Source organism: Doryrhamphus excisus, chromosome 11, assembly GCF_030265055.1.
Source record: "Doryrhamphus excisus isolate RoL2022-K1 chromosome 11, RoL_Dexc_1.0, whole genome shotgun sequence".
Classification (NCBI taxonomy): domain Eukaryota; kingdom Metazoa; phylum Chordata; class Actinopteri; order Syngnathiformes; family Syngnathidae; genus Doryrhamphus; species Doryrhamphus excisus.
This window is the reverse complement of record NC_080476.1, coordinates 9,317,575-9,344,144: the sequence shown is the minus strand read 5'-3', so window position 1 is coordinate 9,344,144 and position 26,570 is coordinate 9,317,575. Positions and strand designations below refer to the sequence as shown.

Genomic DNA, 26,570 nt, shown 5'->3' with positions numbered 1-26,570 from the left:
CCTTGCAGATACGGAGAAGCTCTCCTTGTTGAGCAACATGTTATCCATGGTCTCCGACGCCACCCTGCCCGGGTAAGAGTGCCGTACACTATTGATGCGTCCGTTCGTGTATGGTGCACCCGCTTCGGGAGTGGATCCTATTGATGCTCGATCAGCGCTCATCTTGCTTAGAATGCTGCTCGGTCCGGAACTAGGTGCTGGTGAGATATCGGCAGAATCTAGTACTGGGGTCGGTGTTGGACGATAACTGGGAACATCCATAGAGAACTGGTTCTTGGTTAGCGGCAGGTCTGGGGAATTGATAATGATGTCCACACTCTCTTCAGATGCCTCAGATTGGGGGAGAGACGGAAGTTGTTCAGTCTCCACAGGAACCTAGTAAACAAAAATTTGATGGGAATGTCTCTCTAAATACAAAATCATGCATCTCTCATAAGACCTTGATAGTCACGGTTTAACCCTGAAACAGATTAATTTGCTCCATTATTTCCTATCAAGAAAATGCATTTCCTTTCCTCTTATGATAGTCACAGTTTAACCCTGGAACAGATTAATTTACTCCATTATTTCCTATCAAGAAAATGTATTTCCTTTCCCAACTTGTGTGGTTGTTTGGATTCATGGAATGAATAAATTAATGCACACACTAGGATTATGAACAATAAACCGATGTGACCGGATATGCAAGCGGTTTCGGTAGCATCCTCCTGGATCGATAAGAATCAGCCATTGGCGTGCATGCTTAGCATGCCTGAAGAGGAGAATGGATTTAAATATCACTGTATTAGCACAGACTACACCTTGGTCAATATGGGAGTTTTGGGCAGATGCCAATATCGGTGGCTGGAAAATATATATGATATATTGTTTGCTCTATGAAATAATATTAATATACACAGGAGTATATACTGTACATGAGCATAAATTCTTATTATACCCAAAATATGACTCAACACAAAGAAGGAAAAGACTACATGAAAATGAACTAGTCACACTGTCAACATAAGGGCATGCCTATCTGTGATTTACTTTTAGGTGTTGCCACAAATTCCTAGTGTTCTTTGCTTTGCTGGTGCTGGAGCCCTGGCTAACTTGCACACTGCAGATGTTGCATCTAACGTAACGCCTCCACATCTTACTCTTCCCGTCTGCCTGTCAAATGAAAATATATATACATTCAATGAAATTAGTGAATTTTGGAAATTAACCAAGAAATTAACCAAGAGGAAAAAAAAATAACTTGTGAATATTTTAGTCCTTGCAAATCCGGCCCTTTTTATTGAGTTATGGAACCGCTACATACAGTAACCTGCACAGAAAGCTTTCTAGATCTTCCGTAATCTGCACCTATTTCAGCTGTATTTCTTTGGATTGCACACTCCTAAGACAAAAGAATGCAGCAGAGCTGGGAGGTGGGCAAGCCTACAGCTGTGTGAAAACTAGAATCATACCGTTTGTATACAGTATTGAATCATATGGAATTGTTTTTGAAATGACATGGTTTTGAAATCATATCGTAACTCGTGATGATCGTAAATCATCGAAAACACATACCCCCACACGGCAATGTAGAGATTAAAAAAGGAAAGGAAATAAAAAATCCTACTAAGACAATCAAACGCTAAAACAATATTAAAATTTAAATAAATCAATTGTATATTATCAAAAGAACATAAACTTACAGAAAAGCTTATGAAGCCTACCTTCTCTTCCTCAGATGTGGGAGTGCTCTTCCCATCCTCGATGCCTGAGTCGGAGCTCGACGTCTTGATCGACACGACGCTCTCATATTTCTCAGACTCCAGCTTATCCCCAAAGTCCACCTGATCCTTAGAGGGCAGGTTGTGCCTCGGTAGGGGGACAGGGGTGGCCATTATGGGGCTTGGCAGCTCCTTTGTGGGCGAGACAGACCCCTTTTCCAGCAGAGACTGTGGTGTGTTTGGGAAGGGTGTGATGGGGCTCTGGGGTTCCGGAGACTGGTCTCCTTCCAAACTGGTGTGACTGGTCTAGAATGGCCAAGACAGGTGGACTTTGGTTACGCATTGATATGGAAAAATGCTGTAATTTAAATGGATGCCAACAGCCTTCAAGCCAAGCAACCTTTGTCTAATTAGATATACAGAATGTTAAGGGTATTGCAACTTACATTATGTGCATTCCATTTATCAACAGATTTTAAGGAAATGGCAGTTTTTGCAACCTTGCATGTAAAATTGTAGTCATTTCCGGATGTTGCAGACATTCTTAAGTCAGCGATAGACACAGCTCAGCATCGGGATTATGTGAAATACCTCACTAAACTAAACCAACATGGAGCTTTATGATCTCCTTGACATTTCTAGGATCTGTGGGTCAACAGTCTAGTACAGCTGAGAAAGAACAATGTCCAGACAAATAGTTTAGCCAGCACTTTCCTTTTTTTTTTTTTTTTTTAAACAGGACTAAGACCACAGTCAAGGTCTAAATTTAAAAGAGCTGCTGCATGAAGTGTTCCGGTTACTGTTCTTTTGTTTTTCCTGAGGGTGGTAAAGAACAGCCTCGTGCTCTATGTTACTTTGTAATCGCATGGCCTCTGTGGACACATGAATGGCCTCTGCCAGAAGCGACCTTCAGTCCCTTGGCAGGAAGGCACTGTTTACCCAGAAATGCTGTTTAAAAGGGGTGGAGGTAAACAAGGTTGGTTGTATGTCCAGTTTTACTCATAGCCCGACCATAATTATCTTTGTCAAAGATGTAATAGTTAGTTTCATGTGTCTCTTTGACCGAAAGATTTTTGTTTTAAAAGCAATTAAGCTGACTTGACCTGAATTTCAGCCCACACCGTAGTTTGAGGAAATACAGTGATGGATGTGGATACACAGTAACAGAAATGGGCAAAGAAAAGGGTATTTTGAATTATCGTTCAGCTTCAGAGCCCTGGAAGATTGCTCTTGCAACACGCCAAAGAGAGATGTGAGAAGGCACTGGAGCATTGCTGGTATTTATCATTTATACACTGGTACCTTGGCATGCGAGTGTCCCAAACTAAGGAGTTTTTTTAATGCAAGCCCTTTCTCAGCTGATTTGTTTATGTTTTGCTTTAAACTGTGAGCTAAAATTTGAGATATGAGCTGCTAGTTACTGACAGTCATAGCCGAGGAGAGATTTGGGGGCTGTTAATGTGACCATGACTGAAGATGGAGTAGTATTTGTAGGTACCAAGTATGATACAGAAGTCAATAAGAATAGACATATGAGGCAGGGTTTGGTACCACAGTGAGCTCCAAGGTGTCGTCCTCCTCTCCTTCCTCTCTATTGTCCTCGATTTCCTCCATGACCTCAGCCTTGGCCTCGGCTACCAGCTCCCTCAGCGGGCGGTTCGACGTCACCGAACTCACAAAAGGGTGCTGAGGGGACACATAAAGAAGATAAGGAATATAGAATTGGGTTCGTTTGTGATGAAAATGTGAGTTATGGCAGTCATCAACCACAGAGAACGAGTATAAAGGGGCCAGTTTTACTGCTGATGAAAGCCAACCTGCCACTTGTCAGCTTCAACTGCAGAACATGCAGCAATGCCTCAAACTTTAAAGCAACAAATACATATGACGTATTGCTAATTCTTTCACTTTGGAAGGCAAAAGTGTGCATGAGACCCAACAGCATGAATACGCCTGTTTTAAAGTTGAGTTCTGCAGAGAGAAAAAAGACTCATCTATTATTCACATGCTGTGTAATTTAATTGGAGCAACTGACAAAAGGAAGCCTCCTTTTGCAAACGTGGCTGAGCATTTAAGCATGCACGTTTGCAGACGTGCTTAGTGTTGTTGCTGCGTTACTTGCCACAGTTTATTCCATTTGGCTTCAGCTGTTTTTTTTTTCTTGTCTTCACTTGGTTGATCAAAAACAACAGCACACTAATGTTTAACAAGGCAGAAAGTGTAAATGCTGAGTGGCATCCTATTACAGCACAGATGGCTGACATACAATGCATTAGCAGTAAACATCCATCACACTTATCCTGTGAAGGGTCCTTGTGGATGTGGGGACTGATTTAGGCTGACACAGTGCTTTAAAAGTGAGGGCAACTCTGGACAAATGCCGACTTGTATCCTCAAGGGTCAAATAAGTAAAACATAATTAAGACAGGTCCTGCACACGTCTGAAAATGTTTTTGCATAATTAACCATAATGAGCGGTTGTTGTGTATTTTGCTCAGCTAAAATATGGGCTTATTATATCATATAATGGGTGCACTGTGGCGTGGCATGGCAACCATGTTATGAAAGATGCAACAATTCCATATTGTTACTTTAAGTATAGGACTAGTTCAAAACAAACTGAATCCAGAGTCAGTGAGGAGGAAAAAAGGCAGAACAGTGAAGCTTATGTCCTCTTTTGTGGTTTTACATTGCGTTAGAAGCACACTGATAGTGTGTCATGCATGCACGGGTGCCTGGTAAAAGGTTAAACATGAACCATTTTGGGGAAGCAGAACACAAGGCGACCTGTGTTGCAATGACTGGGAGGAAGCAGTGTAAACCTGGACATGTACCGTGTGCTGGTAAGTGAGAGCAATTTGATTCCAAGATTCAGGATTAGGGTTATAAAATATCAAAACCGGCCTAATCCTTCCTAGAAACTAGGACGAGTTTAATACATCACAGCACATCATATCAACCCACTAGTGTTGCGCAACCATGTCTCTTAGCGGCTCTGTATAAGTGAGGACTGTTACTGATACTGAATGATATACTCTATCTAGGAGTCCAGCAAGGGTCACTACTCAGTACCATGCTATGTTATTTTGTTTTCCCAAGTTCATATAGCTACTGGAACAAAATCATGCACCTTATCTATGATTCATGATTACGATTCTCTCAAACATGCTAATCTGACCTAAAAGCATGCCACATGCACGCACAACTATCTGATACATCACAAGCACAAACCATGATACACATCTAAACCATCCAGCACGGCACCAAAAACCAAACTGCGCCCGTCTCTTCCCCCCCACCCCACCCACTGAGCCCGCCTGGATCTCGCCTTTTCATCTTTCGCTTCTCTAACTGGCTGGCTGGCAGAGAATGAGGCGAGGCGTGATCCCGACATGTTCTGGGAATGTAAACAGCTGGTGTTCCCTCAGCTGCGGGATTGAAGGCCAGGAAACGGTGGCCGGAATTGCAATAAATGAGATGCCGCTCTCGTGCTTGAAACCACACTGTTGCTCATGTTTCTTTTGCTTTTTTTTCAGAAAGTTGGCAAGAAAATTGCCTTAGTAATAGGTGGGAATCCTTTTTGGTTATTTCATAACTCCCTTTGAGACTGGTCACCAACCAATCACACAGCACATAGACAAACCATCCACACCAATTTAGAGTCTCCATTTAACCTAACATGAATATGTTTGGGATGTGAACCCACAATCTCCTCACTGTCAAACCAACATGTTTAAAAACTAAAACTTTTGAGATAATTTTTTAGAGGGAAAATATGATTTAGAAAGATGTTATAGGTAAAAATGAGTACAATCATTCTTTTCTTCTGCCTTAATTTAAATTGATTATCCTCTCACCTCCAGGAGCTGCACTGCTGTCGGGCGGGTCTCTGGATTCTTCTCCAATGCCCTCCTTAGAAAATCTTTAAACTCTGGTGACCTGCAAAAACATTTTATATACAGTATATATATATATATATATATATATATATATATATATGAAGGCTAATGAAGAAAATTGGGAGGGAGACAATGTTAGCTTAACATAGCAAAAAGGTTCAAAACAGAACAGTTCTAGAAATGTTGTAGTGATGCATGCACATTATCTGGCTGGCTTTCGTACAAATGGAGGCCTCGACAGGAAAGAGGGCCATGCAGCGCATTGAGCGTACAGTATATGAACGCAATGTAGCGCATCTAGACTCATAAAAGTGAATGAGTGGGAAAAGTGGGCCTGTCAGCATTTTTTTTCAGGTGCAATGTCACAAGTTGTTTCTATAGTCTGAAGATGGGATTCAATCGTACAGTAGTACCAAATTCATTAATTCTATATTTTATTGTATTACAGCCATTTTGCGCTGTTCCGTTTGTATTTACTTTACCGACCAAATGACTTGACAGTGGTATTGACAGTCAAGATGAAGGCCCTGCATCTCAATGTGTTTTTTTTTTTTACCCCTTTTTTCAGGACACAGTTTTTCAGCAAGGAAATAAATGACACCTGATAGCAAAGCATTCTCTTTAAACTTTACAGATGTCATATCATCTGACAGGAAGTGACATCAGGGATTCGGAGTTGAGTTTTAGGTTATTATGTGTTATGGCCACAACAACAGCCTGTGTTTTTATTCTGGATTTTTGTTATTAGAGATTAACCTGCAATGAAAGCCCGTTGTTTAGCGCTGGTGCATCTAACTGAAGATTAAGTAACATTACTGACACCTAATGACCAGGGAAGAATACTCCATCATTCACAGCATCTTTGAAGGCATCTTTCGAATGCCTTATATTTGTATTCAGTAATTTTATGTTTGAAAATTTTTAATTTTGGCAAAAAAACAGATCAAATTTGATTTGCCTTAAAATCCCAAAACGTGAAGCAGTGAGGGATGAATGTAAGTATCAAAATGTCAATAAAGACGCCATTTATATTATTCAGGGAAGGTTTAAATTCATCTCTCACCATTTGTTTGGTTGTTCCAGGCTGGGAGGCTCCGCCTTGGCGATCTTTAGCAGCACCCTCATAGGGTTGAGGTCATGGTGTGGTGGTTCTATCTGGGCGAGCTCGATGAGAGTAATCCCGAGGGACCAGATGTCGGCCTTGTAGTCATACGGAGCATCCTTCATAGTTTCACACATGACCACTTCGGGGGCCATCCTGGCAGAAAGAGAACAATTGTACTGCAACCCTTGAGTGACTCCAGAGACGACTTCTATCTAAAAGCATTCAAAGCAGTAATATTCCAGTATTCTGTGTATGTCAATAGCAAGCTCACAATACGGCTCAATTTGTTGCCGTCAATGTGCTGATGGTTCTTAGAAAGACCCTGCAACACTAACCTGTGTTCAGATGTTTGTACAACATTTGTTTTGTTATCTTTTGTAATCACAGAGCTTAAGCAAAGACTTGCGGCATTACGGCTTTTCAGAACTCATTATTGTGTAGAGATAGTGAAGTGGGCCGCTCTTTCTGAATCGATGATGGAGCTATTCTAGGCAATGATTGACTCAGCAACATTCATATAAGCGGGAGAACCCTGTGGCTCAAGGTTCAACGCTGAAGCCTTCAAACGAGACGCTACCAGTTTGTTCAGGGATAGAGGAGGGAAGGGCTCTGTTGTGACAACATTGTAGGAGTAAAGCAATGAGTTGACATACAACATCATGCTTTTTATAGAATGCGCTGTGGGAATGAGATCAAAAGCATTTTGCTTTAGAATTTATGACACCGTAACAGCTCAGGACATATAAGAGTCATTTCAATGCAACGTTTCCCAAACATGTAAATTTAGCATTCACTTGATGCTGTTACGTTCCTGTGGTGTACGGGAGCCCATATCTTACTCACCAGTATGGCGTGCCGATGAAAGAATCTCTTCTCTGGAGTGTTTTGGTGTTTTTAGCAGAAACACCAAAATCAGCTAGAAAAAATACATATTGGAGTTAAAACAGTTTGCAGATTCATATATATATTTTTTTATTAGTAGTACAGAGGAACGTTGGTTTTCGGCATTCATCTGTATCTATTCCAAAAGCATTTTTCCCAGAGACAAAATGATATAAATCCAAATATGTTCCAGACACCCAAAAATAACAAAAAATACATTTCATAGAGAATAACTATTATAAAAATACATAAGTGTCAATTCAAATTGATAAATTACGAATGGGGAGGGTGATGGGGAGGCAAATGGCAGTGTCACGCATTCATTGTCATATACCCCATTGCTTAAAAGGAGGAAGGAAGGAGACAGAAACAGAGTTGTTCATCATTGTGTGTGAATCCTATGAAGAAATAATCCTCTCACACAAAATGAATAAATATGATTAAAAGATTCCTATGGCAAAATCTGCCTATAGTGTCCCAAACCAATGTGTCCCACCAATGCATGAATACTTTGTTTGGGCACTTAAACCTAGTTTGTCAATCTAGTTCACGAAGACCGGGGTGTACAAGGTTCCACTGTATTAGTATTAACTGAATTATTTGGTATTAATCAAATATTTCATTGTAAAAGGGTCGAGTTACCAACATAAGCTCAAATACCATCTGCAAAAGCGTGGAAATATAATTAATAATATTCATAAACTAAAAATATATGATAATAATAAAGTTTCAGGTTGACAGTTATCAAGCAATTCTTTTGAATGACCATTTACAACTTTAAAACAGTAAAATGATGAAAAAAAACTTAACTTCACTGGCTAATGTCAAAGTCAAGTCGCAGAAGCGTTTGTCAACAAAACGTCATAAAAAAAACAAAATTCAAAGGCATAGCATCTGCTGTCTAAAGTGAGATGATTCTGGAGATTTTTGGGAGATTTTAGAAATGTTTTTGTCTTTATAAGTTGTGGTTTTGACTCAAGAGGTTCCATTGTGTTTATTTTAATTAGTGTTCTTCATTCCTATGACTGGCTTGAGATACTTATCCTAGATATCCTCAATCATCGTGTCCAAAACAAACATTTTCACCATTTTAGTCAACAAATTCACGGCTGGTTTAACAGCACCATAACTTCAGAGACTACGATGACTCAATGACTTTAAAGAGACAACACCCAATGCTTGTATCTAAATATAGTTCACAATGCAAGAATGTTGAAACAAGAATATAAGAAGAATATAAGTCACACACAGGTAAAACCAGTTGAAGGAGGGTACAAAAATAGCACCTGCCAACATTTCTAAAACCCACATCTCTTTATGTGAAATTGTTCAGCTTTTCCTCTCGACAAGAGGTTAAAAAGTTAAATATTTAAATATAACATTTCATGCCTGATGTTTCCATGTCAGCACTGCCTTAATGACACAGTTAAGAAACCACTTTCCACTACTTTTTTGGAGAGCGTTATATGCCTTAAATATGAAACTCACTCGCCACTGGTCCACATCATCGGCAGTGCAATGTGAAGTATGTAGCACACTCTTCAAAAAGGGGCCCATAAAAAATGAAAGCATGTCAAACTTTCCCACACATTATGATGTTCCACTCAGGGGCGTCGGTGTGCACTGAACCCGAAAAAACAACATATGTGAAAATTTGCACTGTAATGCAACAGTGTGATGGCTTTTGGTAAAGTATATGATTTTTATCAAACCACCCTAGTTATTATATTCCAAATATATACATGTTTGGTTATATTACTCTATATTAGGTATGAATGTGCGTGGGAATGGTTGTTTGTCTATATGTCCAGGTCTAATACCCCACCTCTTGCACAAAGTCAGTTGGGATAAGCTCCAGCATACAGCCATGACCCTAATGAGGACAAACAGCATAGAAAATTAATGGACTGCCTTACAGATTTTAATTTCAGCCTCTGAAAGATGAATTCTTTCATGAAAGCAGCCCTTTTACAAAACAGCTTTGACTTTGGGAAACAGTGATCCAAATATTTGCCTCATTTTTTTTAATGTGTTGTAGACCAAATCACAACTGTGTTTGGTTCACATTGATTTGCGCCAATGTAATTAAATGTAATTAATTAATCACACCCCAGAGCTGAAGCACGGCAGGAAACTTAAGGTAATACAGTGGAACCTTGGTTAGTGTACGCCCCGGTTAGCATGTTTTTTGGTTTAGGTCCAAAACCACAGTACCCATGGTCAACAAACCATGGGGTAAGGACCAGTTAGAACCATGCACTGGAAAGGGGGTCTCATGTTGGACAAAATGTGTCTGATGAATCTCCATTCTGGAAAATAATCACAATAAACCCAAATCCTGAGGGGAATATTTTTAAAAACAACTCTCACCGAGTTTGATGTCCCCTTCCAACATGAGGAGGATGTTGCCAGCCTTCAGGTCTCTGTGGATGATCTTCATGCTGTGGAGGTAGGTCAGAGCCTCCAGCATCTGCCGGCAGACCACCTTTATCTGTGGCTCCGTCAGTCCTCGATCCAACTCTAAGATGTGGACGCTCAGTCAGGAGGAGGTGGAATGAAGCGTTCAAAAATGTCAACATTGCAAATTCTGATCTAAGGGTAGGGGTGCTGATCTAGTGACTGGAGTGAAGATTAAACAAGGTCATGCTGTGACTAGAAAGCCTCACAGGTTGTGTTGATGCGGTAATCCCCAGATAAGAGGTGTGTTTAGTTAGCTTGCAGTTTGGGGTACAAACTGTTATGAGGATGGGGATTATGCTGTGAAAACAGACGAGGGGCTTTCCCACAGCAGAGGACTCCACCATGTCTGATCTCTGCAGCCTTCAAGGCCAATTTGGTGCAGAAGTATTGTTTCAAATTTGAAGCGTACTTGAATCGTGTTAAAAACTCCAGGTCACAGTGCTGTTAACAAAGCAGAGGGACTTACCTAGCATTGTGGCATCCACAGCGCCTCCTGGGCAGAACTCAATCATGATCTAGAGAAAAAGAACAAATGTTGCAGATTATTCTTTCTCCTTTTCAGACATGTTGACTTGTGCAAGTGTAAACAACGTATTTGTGCATTAATAAATTACAGCAGCACTTTCACTACTGCTACATGTCAGCACCAGTGGATGTCCAAGTATACTAGTGTGACTTCTACATCATAGTCAGGCATAGATTCAGAGTGTGAAGCGTGAGGCAAACGTGTACTCTGAAGTTCACTGTCCAAATATATAACAGCAGTTCAACTGAGAAGTCAGGAAAAAAGAAAACAGAGGACACTCCCTAAAATGATGTCTTGTTGGCCAACTGTAACCTCTAACAAGCATCTTTCATTTCCTGTCTTCCCCCGAAAGTCTCTAACACGCACTGATTATACATACTGCATACAAAATAGACATTTATCGCATCAATCGAGTTCATTTGATTCTTAAAAAGTATAATGAGACATTTTGGACTATACCAATTGGGTAGGTACAGTTCGGAATGACAGTATAATGTGGAAGAATTTAAGTGTCCTGACCTCAATCCCATAAAACACTTCAATAGATGGCCCACGGGTCAAACGCGGCCCGAAAACGTATTCCTATATGTTTTGTTTGCGTCAGTAAACGTATCCCGGGGACTTGTCTCCATGGCAACAATACACAGCTTGTTACTGCGTCAAACAGTTCACTGCTGTGTGCATTTTTTTTAAACTTTCACTTTCATTTTTGGAGCAGTTCACATATCAACACTTTGCTGGCTGTTGGAGCCTTGATCGTATGAAAATAGTTTGTTGCTGAAAAAGTTTGCTGCTAAAAGAAAAGTGAACAGTGAAAATTAGTAATTGAAATAATGGACTGTAAAAAATGTATTAATTGTATATTAATTGTTTTTATTCAGTTCAATCATGTTCTCGCTACAATGCTAGACATACAAATTAACCAATGTTGTCACATATTTGCAGCATGAGCTCATTGTATGCTAAACTGGCTACGACAACACTGTCAAAGCATCAACACTCTGCATGGGGTGTTGACTTTCAGTACTGCCAAAAGGTATGCACATCAAAGAGGTTGATGCAATGAAGGGATGCATTCATAGTCATAGGAGCATAGACAACCTACTTAAAATGCAAGGTGCAAGTCAAACATTGTTTGCTTTCCAGACTGCATTGGCTGTTTCTGTATACAGTACAGTCAGAGTGTTCAGAGAGACTTCTGGTGTTGTGCCGCTAGCTGCCGAACCCAACTTTATAGGAGTTGATAAGAAACTGAGAATTATCTTTTTAAAATGTCTGCTTTTAATATAGAGCCATATGTGTTTGATTCTGAATGCAGTCCGAAGTTTCTCAATAAAAGAGGTTACTTTCAAGACGTCTCTCAATGTAAGTAGCTTTAGCATTAGCTAGTCCAGCTGCATACTAGGCCATGTTCACAAAACAGTCCAGTGTGAAATACTGTTGACAGAATATTTTTCTTTTGCTGGTAGGGAATCAGGAACTCCAACCACTTGTGCCTGATGTTTGCCCCGTTAGGAATTGTAAGCAAATGTAGCTTTACTTTACAGCCGAAGAAACACTTCCTGGGAGACATGGCTACCACCGTAAACAGAGAAGCAGAGCTTGGGGGGTGCAGAGAGTATATGTGGCCTCCAGGACACGCCCATATAAGAAAGCATAGCAATCTGTGACATCACAAAACGTCAGTGTTAGAACACCTTCTAAAACCCGAGCATTCAGAGTAATCCCAAGTTCTTTCCCAAGGGCACAAGCCTTATTATCTGAAACTTTGGCATCATTAAACAAGAGAAATAACATTCTAACTACACTTAATAGGTCAGAAAAGTGGAAAAAGCATAATAGAACCCCCTTAAAGAAAAAAAATCTAAGCTTTATTTTTAAACAGTCAACAAATTTTCTTTATAAAATATATCCACTGCATACAATTGAATAAGTAAACATCAAGAAATGAAAGTATATAGAGTACATATATTATAAATATTACATCACTTATACAAAATATTACTACAAAACAAAGTTTACCGGGGTTAATATTTCAATTCAATAAATTTTCATTTGAATTAAATTTCATTTTAGTAGGTAAGGGTAAAGCATGTGGCTAAATCAGGCCACCGGAATATTAGAAACAGGTACCAGTATAATTAGCCTCACATCATTGCAGACAACTATAACAATCCTATTGTTGAATATTCTCTGACGACAATCAATATTATATTTTTTAAAGTGGATTACGATAGTTACAAAACTTGTATGGAAAAATGGAATTGTGGTTGCTTATAAAGTCAACCTTTAACCTGAGCACTGACTTCTGGCTAAGTTGTTGTTGCGGCAATGAAGAATGCATCCCGACCGGCCAAACTACACGCACAACATTTCCACTCTGGGCTGGTCCAGTCATCTTTTACAGCACGACCACTACCCTTTTAATTAAAGTCATTTACTTTTCAATATAAAATGTGAGATGTTATTCTGAGAAGCCAAGGTTTATTTTAAGTAAGTGAGGTTACTACAAAATGTGACAAGGTGTCCCGGTACTTTGAGCTGACATGGCAGTGTCCCCATCTTTGTCACAGTGCTGATCTTATCCTGCTGAGAGCTGTAAAGAATGTACAACTTTCAACAAAACCTACAGTACCCTGAAATTGAAATACCACCAAATTAATGGTGTGCAGCATACACTCAAGTTTCTGACGAATGGTTCAGTCATCCGTGGTTTCTCCAAGACGGGCCAACAAAGTCAAAACATGATGTGTACTACTGAGGAACTGCGATATGCATGTACAAACGCAAAAACAAAAATGAGGATTAGTACGGAATTGGATCAGCAAGACTAAAAAAAACACGTATCAGAGGCTAAAGAATGTATCAAACATGACATACTTGTTAGGTCAGTAGGGATCATTTGAAATTAGTTATTGTGATACATTTGTGGTTAGAAGTTGACTTTGTATTGTTTTCAAGTATCTTCTAAGTGCATGCGTGTTCCTCCAAGTGTGCTGATGTCTGCAGTACCGTCACTGTGCTAAAGGCCAACTTTTTCTCACGCTGCGGACTGTTCCTGAAAAGGGGGGAAAAAAAACCTTCTCACTTAACCTCTGTCTTGCATCCCATATGTCTTACAGGACTGGTCAGACCTGGAATGCCGCATTTCATGCTTGCTCAGTTCACCTATTAGGTGGCAGAACTTTGTATGTTTTTGTATTCTGTTTACAACCAATATTTTCTGGAAACATGGGCCTCGGAATTTGTACAAAACTTCATAGCATGCACCGTCATGTATGACATAATGAGAGAACTCGACATTCCTTACTCTTTTAAGAAGTAAGCATGCCCTCATTTAAAGCTAAGACCTACTAATTGATTATTTCTACTCCCATTAATTAGTAAGGGAAATAAGTTTCAAAATGCAAATTTGAGTTTCCTAGACTGCACTACAAGTGGAACAAAGTTGAATGAAGTTCTATAGAAAGTGTTGAGCAGCATCTGGAAGAAGATGAACTGAGGGGAAGCATGTGGCTTGAATAGGGAGCAGGCAAGGATGTTTGTTGCACAAACTAACCACCACACTGAATCCAGATCTGACTGTTTGGGGGCAATGGGGGTAGCTAAGGAATTCCAACTATGGCCAACAAAAACCATGACTACACGACAATTCTGGAAGGCTGTGACACAGATGTGTTTAACGTGTTTACTTTGTATTAGTGCTTTTAAAAATACGTGGTTTTTTTAATGCCGTTTTGCATAGGAATTGACAAATGCTACTAGTGCGGTCTCATTATTGCTCAGACATTTCTATAAATAAAATTACTACTACTACAACTAGTTGAGGGGGTTCAGCATCACTAAGACAACTATCTTTAGCCTTCTGGCTTGTAAATCCCCAGAATGTTCAAGGTCACGGCACAGCACGAGGTCACCATTTTCCTTGGCTAGAAGAAGCTGGAGGTTGAAAAACGTATACGTGAGGAAAATATAACTCAAGAGCAGAAAACAGGGGGATCCACAGCACATTCCTATTGTAACATCTGGGAGGAGAGACCAGGTCACTCCTGATGCATTATGTCACCCATGAGATTTGGTTTTCACCTATTACATTTCACTTTCAACAGAGCATTCATATGTGGGAGAAATATGGCTTTGATGACATGTTTCACTAAACTAGCTAACATCCTGTTAGCATGTGTTCATTTTTTTGGTACTTATCTTGTGTAAAAACAACGTGGGCCTACGAAAGGCAGTGGGAGTTTCTGTGGTAATATATTTGTTGATGCTTGCAATGAAGTACTAAGCCCGTGAGCTACTTTTACAAAAATTTTGTAACATTTATTTTCATAGCTAATTTCAAGAAAGCCAATATGTTTGTTTTACCAGAACATGAACAAAATGCTCACCTTTTGTATTTCACAATGCATTTATTTCTAGTCTTCTTACATTGTTAACTGAAAACCTGAATGAAAAGCAGGTTTATCCACCTCTGCTGGGTCCCTCCAGCTAGATCTGCTGCCTTTTGAAGTGCAGATGCAGCTGACTCACTCTTCTGTGCCCGCAGAGGAGATCGTGGGATATTAGTGTGCGTAATGCCCGTTTCAAGAGCGGACCGGGGTTTCATATCCGCTGCCTGACAGATGATCACATTGCGGGACTCAAACTCCCCACATCCTGCCAAGTTCTTGCCCCCAATGATGCACCAGTTTCAGTTTTTCAAAAAAAAAAACTTTTTTGAGGCACGTTTTGCAGTTTCACAAAGGCGAAGTCGCACAGAGACCACACACATACTTTTTCTAAATGCTGCAGCGGGGCGGGGGAGGAGCTTATCGACATAGGGGATCAACATTTTAAAGCAAGAATCTGCTGATATATACGTATAATTTAAACAACAGTAAGTGCTAACAATAAACATAAACTTGAAGCTTGGTAATTACAAAGTGCCCGCAAGGCATGCTGGGGAGCCCAGAGGAGGCTTTTTCGGCCTACCCAGTATGTCAATCAGCGGGTCGTAAACACATTTTCCGGCGGAAAATAATTAACCACTGGCTTACACAAATACATACATAATGCATTAGTCTGCATCATTCATGGTGTTGGTCCCACCTACCCAAAGATGGTTGTTGAAGTAATAGGCATCCAGCAGCTTGACAATATAGCGGTGATCGCATTTGGCCAGGATTTCGATCTCGACCATGTAATCCTCCAGCTCCTCCTCACATTTGGTCGGAATCACTTTAGCTGCAGCCAGAACACCCGTCTCCTTGTTGCAGGCCTGGAAAGGATAACATAGTAACTTGATGTTAGATGGTGCACATCAACGACCGCAAGCCCTTTCAATAACCTGAGTAAGGAAGTGACAAGTGTAAAAATGCAGGTTATGTATTTCTTTACGCATGCAAGTGTGCATGTGCCCCTACTGTGACCTTTAGGAAGCTGGCAGCAGGAACAGCCTATTGGCTTCTAATGTCTGCCTGTCGTCCTACAGGGGCTGTGGGAAAACATCTGAATCAACACAAGGTCGCAGCTACACACTTCTTTACCCTTCTCAGCACACTGCATGTTTGTGTGGGTGCGCAAGCCAGCCCCCACCGAGGCAGCCCACAATGCGAGTCAACAGGACATCTCCCCTCCAGGCCATCAAACTGTCTGACAGTCGGCCGCTCGGTTAACAAGGCTTGAAAGAGTAAACACTGAGACACCAGATACTTCCAACTCCTCCGTGAACACCTCAACCTTTTACCATACACACCCATAATGTAGTGACGCTGATCAAGTAACAGATTTCTCGACTCAATGATCTTTAAGGCCACAGTGGATGATGCATAAGTGTTACGTTAACACTAGAAGTCCCACAGCACAGCCATTTGGCTTTTCTAACTTTAATGACCAAAAGACAGCCAAGTGAACAGCCCATCTTGTCACCATTGTTCTGCAAATTAGTCAATTACTCTCTACACAATACTGAAAGAACTGCTGGTGTTTTGCCTTTACCTGAATAAATCTGTATTGCAACAAAGAGAAGTAGCGGTATTGTAGTATTTTAATCACACCACTGTGTTTTCAACAGACTTCAATTAGTGATGACATTGCCAATGTTGGGATCACAAAGGAAAATGACTTTTACCATACTTTTACCATATTATGAGGTGTGATAAAAGCCATTTAAAGATATGAAGAACTGTTTTTGTGATTTCAGTGCTTCAACCCAAATTGGCGCCAATTGTGATAGGTGGTATGTGGATAAAAAATGAAAAACAATTAGCGCCCAACGCCCACAATTACAAGTGCGCCTGAAGTTGGTTCCACCTCAGTAAAACCAATCAACAGAACCCGACAAAAGACTGTAGCTTGGTTTGCAACAACAATTTTAACACCCCAATAATAAATTCCTGCTGCTCCCTGTCAAAACAACACACATTTGACATAATTGATCAATGCTACATATAGTTATTTTGCAACCCATTTGACACTTTTAAATAGTAAATGAAAAGAGTCTTCAATCCGAACAATCCAGGGTGTACCCCACCTCATGCCCCAGGAACAGCGGGGCTAGGCCCTACAGATAAGCGGCATAGCGGCAGGAAGTGCAAAGGGAGGACCTAAGTGTCTTGTTTACATGCACATGGTATGATATAAACTGTACACGTGAAAATGACTCAGAAATGTTGCAGTCAAGTTAGCATGGCATCAGTACTCAACTGAATGTTTGACTACATACAAAGCAGAGACAAGCAACCAAAACCTGATTTTTGGAAAACGTCAGCATCCCGTGGACAGATCTCTCATGTGACACAAACAGGTTTTCTACAAGAGAGGGTGGATGTTTATTAGTGGTGACTGTTTTTTCAAGCACAATTAACATTCTATTTTTGCTAAAAATAAAAAAAAAAACCTGCCTGAGGAGAGTGAATGCCATACCTATTACACAGCAAAAGGCGTGCCTACACTTTTGAACTCATGACAAAAATGATCCTGCAATGTCCGGGTATCTACGTCAAGAGCTCCTTTTGAGACAAAACCCTAAAAAGTTTCACTGTATGTGTCACGCTTTACTCTTTGTTGAGGTCTGGTTTCCATGAAGATTGAAACCCCCATAAATACCCTGTATGTGGGTGTGTGCATGATCATTTTGGTGAAAGGTGAGACATTTTTAAAGTTTATTTATTTTAAGATGTTAAAATGTGGTTAGCATGTAAGCCACACAGTCAGGAAGTCCTGGGTTCGATTCTCCGCTTGGGCATCTCAATGTGGTGTTTGCATGTTCGCCCCGTGCATGCGTGGGTTTTCTCCGGGTACTCCGGTTTCCTCCCACATTCCAAAAACATGCTAGGTTAATTGGCAACTCCAAATTGTCCATAGGTATGAATGTGAATGGTTGTTTGTCTATATGTGCCTTGTGATTGGTTGGCCACCAGTCCAAGGTGTACCAGTGGCATAGAAAATAGATGGATGGAATTTAAACTCTGCAGGTCACTCTCAAGGATGGGAGGGCACTGACATGTTTCATTCAACTGGCTGACTCCATATAGTTGGATAATTGGGAAATTATACAAATTTGGGAGATAAGTCCCAAAGATCCACTGGTCAATCGCAATCAACCGGTTAGTGACCCCTGCCATGTAAATTTTACCCTCATCTGTGCTTCTCCATGGTCCTTTAAATAGTTCTCTTGGTAAACATCAAGCTTGTTCAACGAACGCATGCCTATGACCTAAGTTCTAGCAACAATGCTGAGCAGGAAAACAATCCGAGGGCTTATGAAGACTTCTAACTACTTGTCTTTCCGGTTTGAAACCCTCCGAAACATGCATAGCGATACCTCTCGGCCTGTATGACCTCATTCATTCATTGTCTGCTACACTGTACATCTTTTGTCCGTCTGTCTTCATCACCTCTGCCTGCATGCCACATCTGTTTAGTCATCAGTCTGCAGTGAGTGTCTTGCTGAAGGCCACCGTCCATCATTGTAAACACATGCACTGTCGGCCAACAAAAGCCAGAGCAGAGCTAGAAAAGCAGATGTTGGCGTTTCACATTTCAAGGCAAATATTATACTGTAGGTATTATGTACCGTTAAACACACTGGAAATAACTAACAAAACCAAAATAGAAAGATTAATGTGATATGATACAATACTGTTCTGGGATGCGAGTGGACCTCATTTGTTCTCATAGGAAACAATGGAAGCATAAATAATAATGTCACCACTGTAAAACCTTCATTAACTGCACAAATATTGTTAAAGTAACATTTTAACATTCTTATGATGGTTGTGGTTTGTGCGAGTTAAGAGTCATAACTTTACATTAGCAGAGCCGTAGATAATCGTTTTGAAGTCTTGACAAAATATTTTATAAAGTAATCATTATCCTATAAAACTGGTGAGAGGCTATACTTCACTCATTCGTTCGTCCGTCAAAATGATACCCTTATTCCCGAAGTATGTAAACCCAGAGGACACTATAGCGTCCACTGCTTGAGAAGCCATACCACGTTGCAGCCTTTTTCGCAGGACAATTTTGAGGGTTTTTATATAAAAAGTAAAGCACTCTAGTCAGTAATCAGTGAATGTTGTTTATAACCATAAATATCTAAATTATGGCCTTTGTGGTGAAATGCTTCCCGTCCACTTTGCATCACTGGTGGATCTCAGGCTTGTTGCAAGAAAATAATTCAGTTATAAATCTCTATATAGAGTGCTTTAACCCTTCATAAGAATTCCGACTAAATTCTGTAGAGGAAACTTCAAACTTCCCACATGCATAGTATCATACATGTCAGACCTTCGCCCTGTAGTAAACATGTGACATCCCTTTCAGCCACCCTGTGCAAGGTCCTCGCTTATCTGTGAATGGCGACGTGGTTCTCAGCTACACTAAACCTCCACAGAAAACAGCAAATGTCTGTATAAAGTCAGCAGCTCAGAACGCAATAGAGGGAGAAAGTCACTGCAAGGACTGTACTTGTTTAACACTGCAGCTCGACACTTCCTCTCTTGCGTAACCTGCCGACTGACTCAAAGCATGAATTAAAGCTTTTATGGAAGGGAACTGGGTGTGAAGCACGTTAAAAAGTGCTATAAGTGCACACCCTAAAGACAGGCAACACTGAAAAAAAAATCTAAATCTTAAATGAAAACGCATTAATTGGGGAATAATGATGTGGTTGACCACAAGCCTGACTATTATAATGATGACGATGATGAACATGAACCCGTGACTGCAACAATTATGACAGCACAAAAAACTGGTAGTAACAGTTTAAAAAAAATAAGCCGACTCCCTCATGATGCGTCCACACCCAGCAAGCAGCGTTCCTTATCAGTCGCCATGGACCCAGCTGGCTCCTGAGATTAAACATGGCACTGGTGATGACCTCACTGGAGGTCTATTGACATGTTTACACAACGCTAAATTAAGCATAAGCAGCTCATATAAACCTGCTGGAGGAAGTACCCCGCCCCCCTTGTACTGGCAGTGAAGTTTGTTTCTCTTTCACTTAATCAGTGCATGTTTGCTATGCATTAGGTGCATCCATAATGGTTCAAGTTGGAGGTGTAGTGCAGGTTTATATGAAAGAAAGACCCTCTGGGGGCAACATCGTCACAACGGGAGTCTGATGGAGCGTAACCTTACACAGGCCGCACGTGTCTATGGAAACACTTCAACAGCAGTAGCAGAAGGCCAATGGGCTCAGCGGCATGTGGCCCATTAATAAGTGAGGGGAAACATTGCAACTCCACTCCACACCCCGTGCCTGTCCTGCTTTATGAATACAAGTATGCAAAGACAAACGCAGGTGACGGAAATCTCAATATACATGCTATAGGGTCCCAAGATCCTGGTCGGTGCATTTATTTTTTTACATTGTGTGTATGAATGAACATAAAGATGTTTACAAGCTGACATGTGTTTACAGATGTGTGTATGTGAATGGACATACAGTACATACAAATACAGGGTATGCAATGCTGTATGTTTATTGATCAGGCTTACATATTTAACTTATGTCTTAGTTATGCATGAATGCATAGGCAGATGTTTCTATTTTGTGTCCATGTGAAGATATTTACATTTTGTGTGTATACAGTAGCCTGACAGATGTTGATATTAAGCACGTGTGAATTTCCCATGCTTTCATTTATATGTAATGGGCTGCCACTGATTAATTTTACCCGCCACAGATCGATTATCTATATTGATGTGCAGAGAGTTATTTTGAAATATTTGACTTTGAAAGTATCACTTTTGCTCAATACTACCTGTTAGACCTCCTCATAATCACACCATTAAGACATGAAATTACAGTACATGCGTTATTGCCAATTATGCAAAGTAAAAGGTGACATCATCTCACCCCTTCCGGCCCCACCAGGTTCAAAACAGCCCTGTGGGGAACACTGATAGCGTGTGGATGTAATTGTGGCACATTTGTTGCCATTATGTGAATTGACAGTGATGTTTACATTATACCAGTATATGAATGGACAGGCAAATTACCTTATATGGTGTACGTGAACTGAGAAGGAGCACCGTAAGTCGATGTCTAAAATTGTTTGAACCATTTCTGCGTTTAATCTAACCCTTTTATATATTTGATGATCGAGGACACTTGATGCATTATACGAGGACTTTCTCATAGTTTTCCTCTAATACATACCCGTATGCAGTGTGATTTACCCACAACATTCCCCTGAGCTGGAGCTGTTATTTTCCCTATGGTGTCATTAACCTTTCTAGTTTGAGCTTGACTGAAGCTCAAACTAGCTGCAGTCTCATCTCTCTTGGCGGTTGTTACAGGTCTCTGTATGAGATCCCGTGAACGGATTATAGTTCTGCTGTTTGTGGATGGCGTAATGGCCTGTTAAAACAGGAATCAATAAATGAGACGTGCAAGCAATGTCTTCTCCATCAAGCCTTCCTCTGCGGAATTTATTTACATTGCATCAATAGTTGCATACAAGTTGTTCTTATTATGTATCACATTAAATTCAAACTTAAGCTCACACTTCTCTTACTAAAATGAGACAATTTTGGTGCAAATATTTTTTCATAGTGCATGTTCAACGATCAACCAGACGAGCATATGACTGTTAATGGCACTGAGTGAATACAAGTATGAAATGGCAGGCTTAGACAAAAAAAGAAGTTTTTCCCTTAAGTGCAAACATTACCTTAATATATAAAAGTCACAAACATAATCATCAATATTTCATCAAAGTCTAGAGCCAAAATGACAATCTCTCTATTCATCAAAGACACAAAGGCACCAACAAGCGGGAATATCGGACTGTTCCAATGTACCCACAAAACCACTTGTATATTCACCAAACATGACAGTTATTTCTAAGCATATTAATACTCCTTTCATGTATTTTATGACACTTTAAATAGGTACTCGACTGTTAAAACAGGAATTAATAAATGAAACGTGCAAGCAATGTCTTCTCCATCAAGCCTTCCTCAACAGAATGAGGAAGTCAGTACTTTTACTGTGGGAGAATCGCTGCACCGCCCCTAGTGACGAAACTATGAATATTCATTAATTATAGTGTATTTGGCAAAACAGTTGTTTCAGTGAAATGTTGATAAGCACAATGTCCTAAACAATTTTGTGACATTACCTCAAACAAATCAAGATTCATTTCATAAAAGTGACCATACATTTTGTGTGCTTCACACGATGATAACTCCATCTTTACAAGGGTCCTCCTTTTCCTAGCGTAGATGTAAACATACAGAGAACAACTGAACTTTTACAAACACCCACTATTTCCTAGTACTTTCTATCTTGGCTATCGTCTGTTCCCATTGCTCATCTAACAACTGCAGGTGTGTCCTCCTTCGGTCCACTCAAGCAAAACAAACAATTGAAGCTTGTAAGTGTAACGAAGGACAAACATGGACATACTTGGGTATTGCAGCAGAGATGCGGATTCCTATTCCAATTCCAATTCGGTACAATAGCGGTTGAATTCTGTCTATCCAGGTAGAATCTATACTACTGCAGCTCAGCCTAAGGAACATTGGCAGAATCTTCAAGTCTGTCCACAAACTATTAAAACAATCAGTAACCTTGAAGGAATGCCCTCAGAAGCCATCCTACATCGGACAGGATTTCATATTCAATACAGACTTCCAGTAAGGCAGCGTTTCCTCACCGAGACCAGTCAAAGATGTCTACTGTGCTCTGTTGGACACTGAGTGCTTATGCTAGGCCACATTGGTAGGTCAAACAGATCCAGATTAAACCAGAGCCAAATGTTTATGCCGCTGGTATATGATCAGATACAAGACTGCTTTCACTGTCCCTGCATGCAGCTGGATTTATTCTGGATTCCCTAGCAGAGGGAATGGTGGGCGTGTGACTGAATGGGTGGTTGATTCAAAGAATGTGCGAAAAACCTCCCATGCATGTGAGACTTGTTGTTTCTAGAAACGTCAGCCAAACTCGTTGGTCTCGTTTGTTTTGGAAACGTCAACGGAAATGTGCAAGATGAAGGAAGGAAGCTTGAAAGGAGAAAATTACATAACGAATATGAGATTAATCAAGTGGTTTGGACTAATAACTACAGTTGTCCCTCACTACATCGTGGTTCGTACATCACTCCCTCCTTCTATCGTGGCTTTTCCAAAATGTATTACTTAGTATGAAATCACAGGATATTTCCATTTTTAAATTGAAAAACGAACTGAATATCAAAATAGTGGTTGATTAATTGGATAATCGATTACTCATCCAGTTAGATTAATTTGATTATAGCAGCTTAGAATATAATATATTTGAGGGCTTCCCTACTCCAAATGTTGTTTTTTTTTGAGAATATTTTGTGTGGAGTTTGTTCTCCCCGTGCATGTGTGGGTTTCCTCCCACATTCCAAAAACATGCTAGATTAATTGGTGACTCCCAAATTGTCCATAGGTATGAATGTAAGTGTGAATGTCTATATGTGCCCTGTGATTGACTAGCAACCAGTTCATGGTGTATACCACTTCTCGCCCAACATTAGCTGGGATAGGCTCCAGCATACCCCCGCGAACCTAGTGAGGATAAGCAGCATAGAAAATGGATGAACATGTCAACATTGTCCAAACATGCACCCCTACTTTGTTGCCTGCTATTATTTATCAGAAGGCCATGCTGTTATTAAGTCTCTTAAGTTTGACTGACTTGAAATTTCTCACACAGCTCAATTTATTTATCTGAATGGCTATGATAGTTGGTTCACCTTTTGGGGAAAACATGGCCGCCATCAAAGCAGTGAAATCTATTTTCACAGGCACAGGCTTGACTAATTGCAACTGATTCCACTTGTGTCAATGAGCATTTGCCTAATTAATTCAAATCTTTGATGATATCTGCATTACATGTATTCCATTTTGACCACAACCCACAATGTCATTTATGTTACTAATTATAAAATCGTATTTTTATAAACTCTGTTTACTTAACTATTATTTTAAGTAAGACAGAAGTCCATGTTGTTCAGTAATTAAAATTCAGGAAGAAACCAAATGTCTAGCCGAAAAAGGTTTGGGAAACCCTGCATACAAAGGTATCCAATTAAGGGTACTGGCACGCTTCCTTTGTGATAAAGTGTCAAGTGTACACTTGATGGTACAACAACGTCATTGTATTTAAGAAAGAAAAAAGAAATCTCGAGATAAAGCTCAATAATAATATTCAAAATAGCAGCAGGTGTATTCGCATTTATAAAAGTTTGTTACCACACTAGTTGGGAGTCCAAACTTACCTTGTATACTTTTCCAAAGGCGCCATCGCCCAGCTCACCAATAACGTCCCACTGGTCGTTTGGATTGATATCCCGGTGGACATGATCGTACTGTTTGGTTTTCTTTTTAATATCAAGGGCGGGCAAACGAAGAATCTTACTGAATCTAGCCAGCGCCATTCTTCAGTAAATACCTCCAAATATATCACTAACAAGGATGAAATTGAAAGCTGTCCCTGCTCTGCGCAGTTCATTAACAACACTTGTCACCAATGCACGTTTTCAAAAGCTTGCTATTCCACTCCGTCCATGTCGACAAAGAGCTCTTGGAGGCACCGAGGTTAATAAAACCCCACGCATTTCCATTCATCCATCTGTCACCTGCAGCGTGGAGGAGTAGTCGATGAACTGACAACTTGTTGCCTCAGACCAAGCCAAGCCTCCGCGGGAGCCCCACCTCATCTCCTGCGTGTCAAAGAGGCCGCCCAGTGATGTCATGGAAATGTAGTTTCTTTGTATTTCGGCAACTCGTTGCCGTGAACGTGTTGGCTTGTTACAAAGGACTTTACTTCCGGGTTTGGTTCGGAGAGCGTCATATTTAGAACAGCCGCATTCAAAGGGGAATATCTTTGTTTCCCTTGTTTTCTTTATTAAGCCCAGCATGACCCAAGCAGTCAGTATCTACTAAAAATATTAGTAAAGTTGGCAAATATTATTTAAAAGCAGAGCCTAAGACTACGTAAATGCAAACTAAGTTGCCACAGCTAGCTTAAAGATAATTTGCTGTCGAGGTAGTGCTCTGATGACCCCTAGTGTCAGACTGGACTCATTAAACCTGCTTGAGAGGCCTTTTGTGTTTTAAATACTGAAGGAATGAATGAATAGTCATTAAGGTGCTTTTGAACCGACACCAATACAATTTTTAAAAGACTGGTTGAAAGCATCAATTCGAGATTTACTTATTAACCAGTGTTCTAATACCGGCGCAAACTGGTCAGTCAGGACATCAATACGTTCATTGTAAACAACATTACGGTAATTGGAACACACAAGTTTCACATCAGCAGTTGAGTAGGGCAACACAATTTTAAAGCACATGTAAAAGTAAATAAATCCGCCGTCCACTCTTCATATTTCAAATGCCGCTACTGCCATCCTGTGAAGTTGATAAATCTCCATCAGGAGGTTTCCAATATCCAATAGCCAATGTTTTTTTAACCTGACGCTAACCAGAGACCCTGGTGGTTATCTGCAGACACTGAATAAGAGGTGTTAATTGGAGCATTCCAAAAATGCATTTGTAACACCTGTCATAAATGCCTGTTACCCTATGTGGTTGAGTAAATAAACATTCATTCATTCATTTTCTACCGCTTATCCTCACGAGGGGTGATGGAGCCTATCCCAGCTGTCTTTGGGCGAGAAAGGCGGGGTACACCCTGGACTGGTCTTCAGCCAATCACAGGGCACATATAGACAAACAACCATTCACACTCACATTCATACCTATGGACAATTTGGAGTCGCCAATTAACCTAGCATGTTTTTGGAATGTGGGAGGAAACCGGAGTACCCAAAGAAAACCCACACAGAAAACATGCAAACTCCACACAGAGATGGCCGAGGGTGGAGGGTCTCCTAGCTGTGAGGTCTGCGCGCTAGCCACTAGACCGCCGTGCAGACGAGTAAATAAACACTCCCGATATAAACAAATACAGAAATAGAGTATAGAAAGAACAATTGTGGTTTTGTCTGCAAGTTTAACCAAAACAGATCATCAGGATCAGTGGCGTCATAGGCCTATTTTAGGGAGGAGGGCTTCAGCTTAAATGTTCTTAAGACCCCCTAAATAATTTGATATTTTTTATTGATTTTTTTTAATAGATTTTTTTTACAAAACAATCTCTGACAAATGAGTGTGAATGGTTGTTTGTCTATATGTGCCCTGTGATTGGCTGGCGACCAGTCCAGGGTGTACCCCGTCTCTCGCCCAAAGACAGCTCTAGACAAAGACGCTCAAAGACAGGGATAGGCTCCAGCACCCCCGCGACCCTCGTGAGGAAAAGCGGTAGAAAATGAATGAATGAATGAATCTCTGACAAATGTTATATAATAGGGCAAATATTCACATTACCTGTCATTAATTCATAATCATAAATCTGTCCATTTCCTTTTCCTGTCTATTCCACTTGGCCATGTAGAGTGCGCCCACATCACTGAGAATCCAGTCCATGTTTTACCTATCTTTGCAGCACACAGAGCCAACTATTGACTAGA

At 40.4% G+C, this 26,570-nt stretch overlaps 1 protein-coding gene across 1 annotated transcript in view; it reads right to left on the bottom strand.

Moving 5' to 3' along the window:
* The window catches only part of stk10 (serine/threonine kinase 10), a 32,983-nt gene extending 8,257 nt beyond the window's left edge, over positions 1 to 24,726 (bottom strand). The window contains exons 1-10 of the mRNA XM_058088234.1: positions 24,315 to 24,726; positions 15,668 to 15,832; positions 10,513 to 10,561; positions 9,957 to 10,106; positions 7,548 to 7,620; positions 6,663 to 6,857; positions 5,558 to 5,639; positions 3,252 to 3,386; positions 1,704 to 2,006; positions 1 to 375 (exon numbers count right to left, since the gene is read on the bottom strand). Coding sequence (XP_057944217.1) covers positions 1 to 375; positions 1,704 to 2,006; positions 3,252 to 3,386; positions 5,558 to 5,639; positions 6,663 to 6,857; positions 7,548 to 7,620; positions 9,957 to 10,106; positions 10,513 to 10,561; positions 15,668 to 15,832; positions 24,315 to 24,473 — 1,686 coding nt within the window. The 5' untranslated portion in view covers positions 24,474 to 24,726. The remainder of the gene's footprint in view (positions 376 to 1,703; positions 2,007 to 3,251; positions 3,387 to 5,557; positions 5,640 to 6,662; positions 6,858 to 7,547; positions 7,621 to 9,956; positions 10,107 to 10,512; positions 10,562 to 15,667; positions 15,833 to 24,314) is intronic.
* Between the last annotated feature and the right edge of the window lie 1,844 nt (positions 24,727 to 26,570).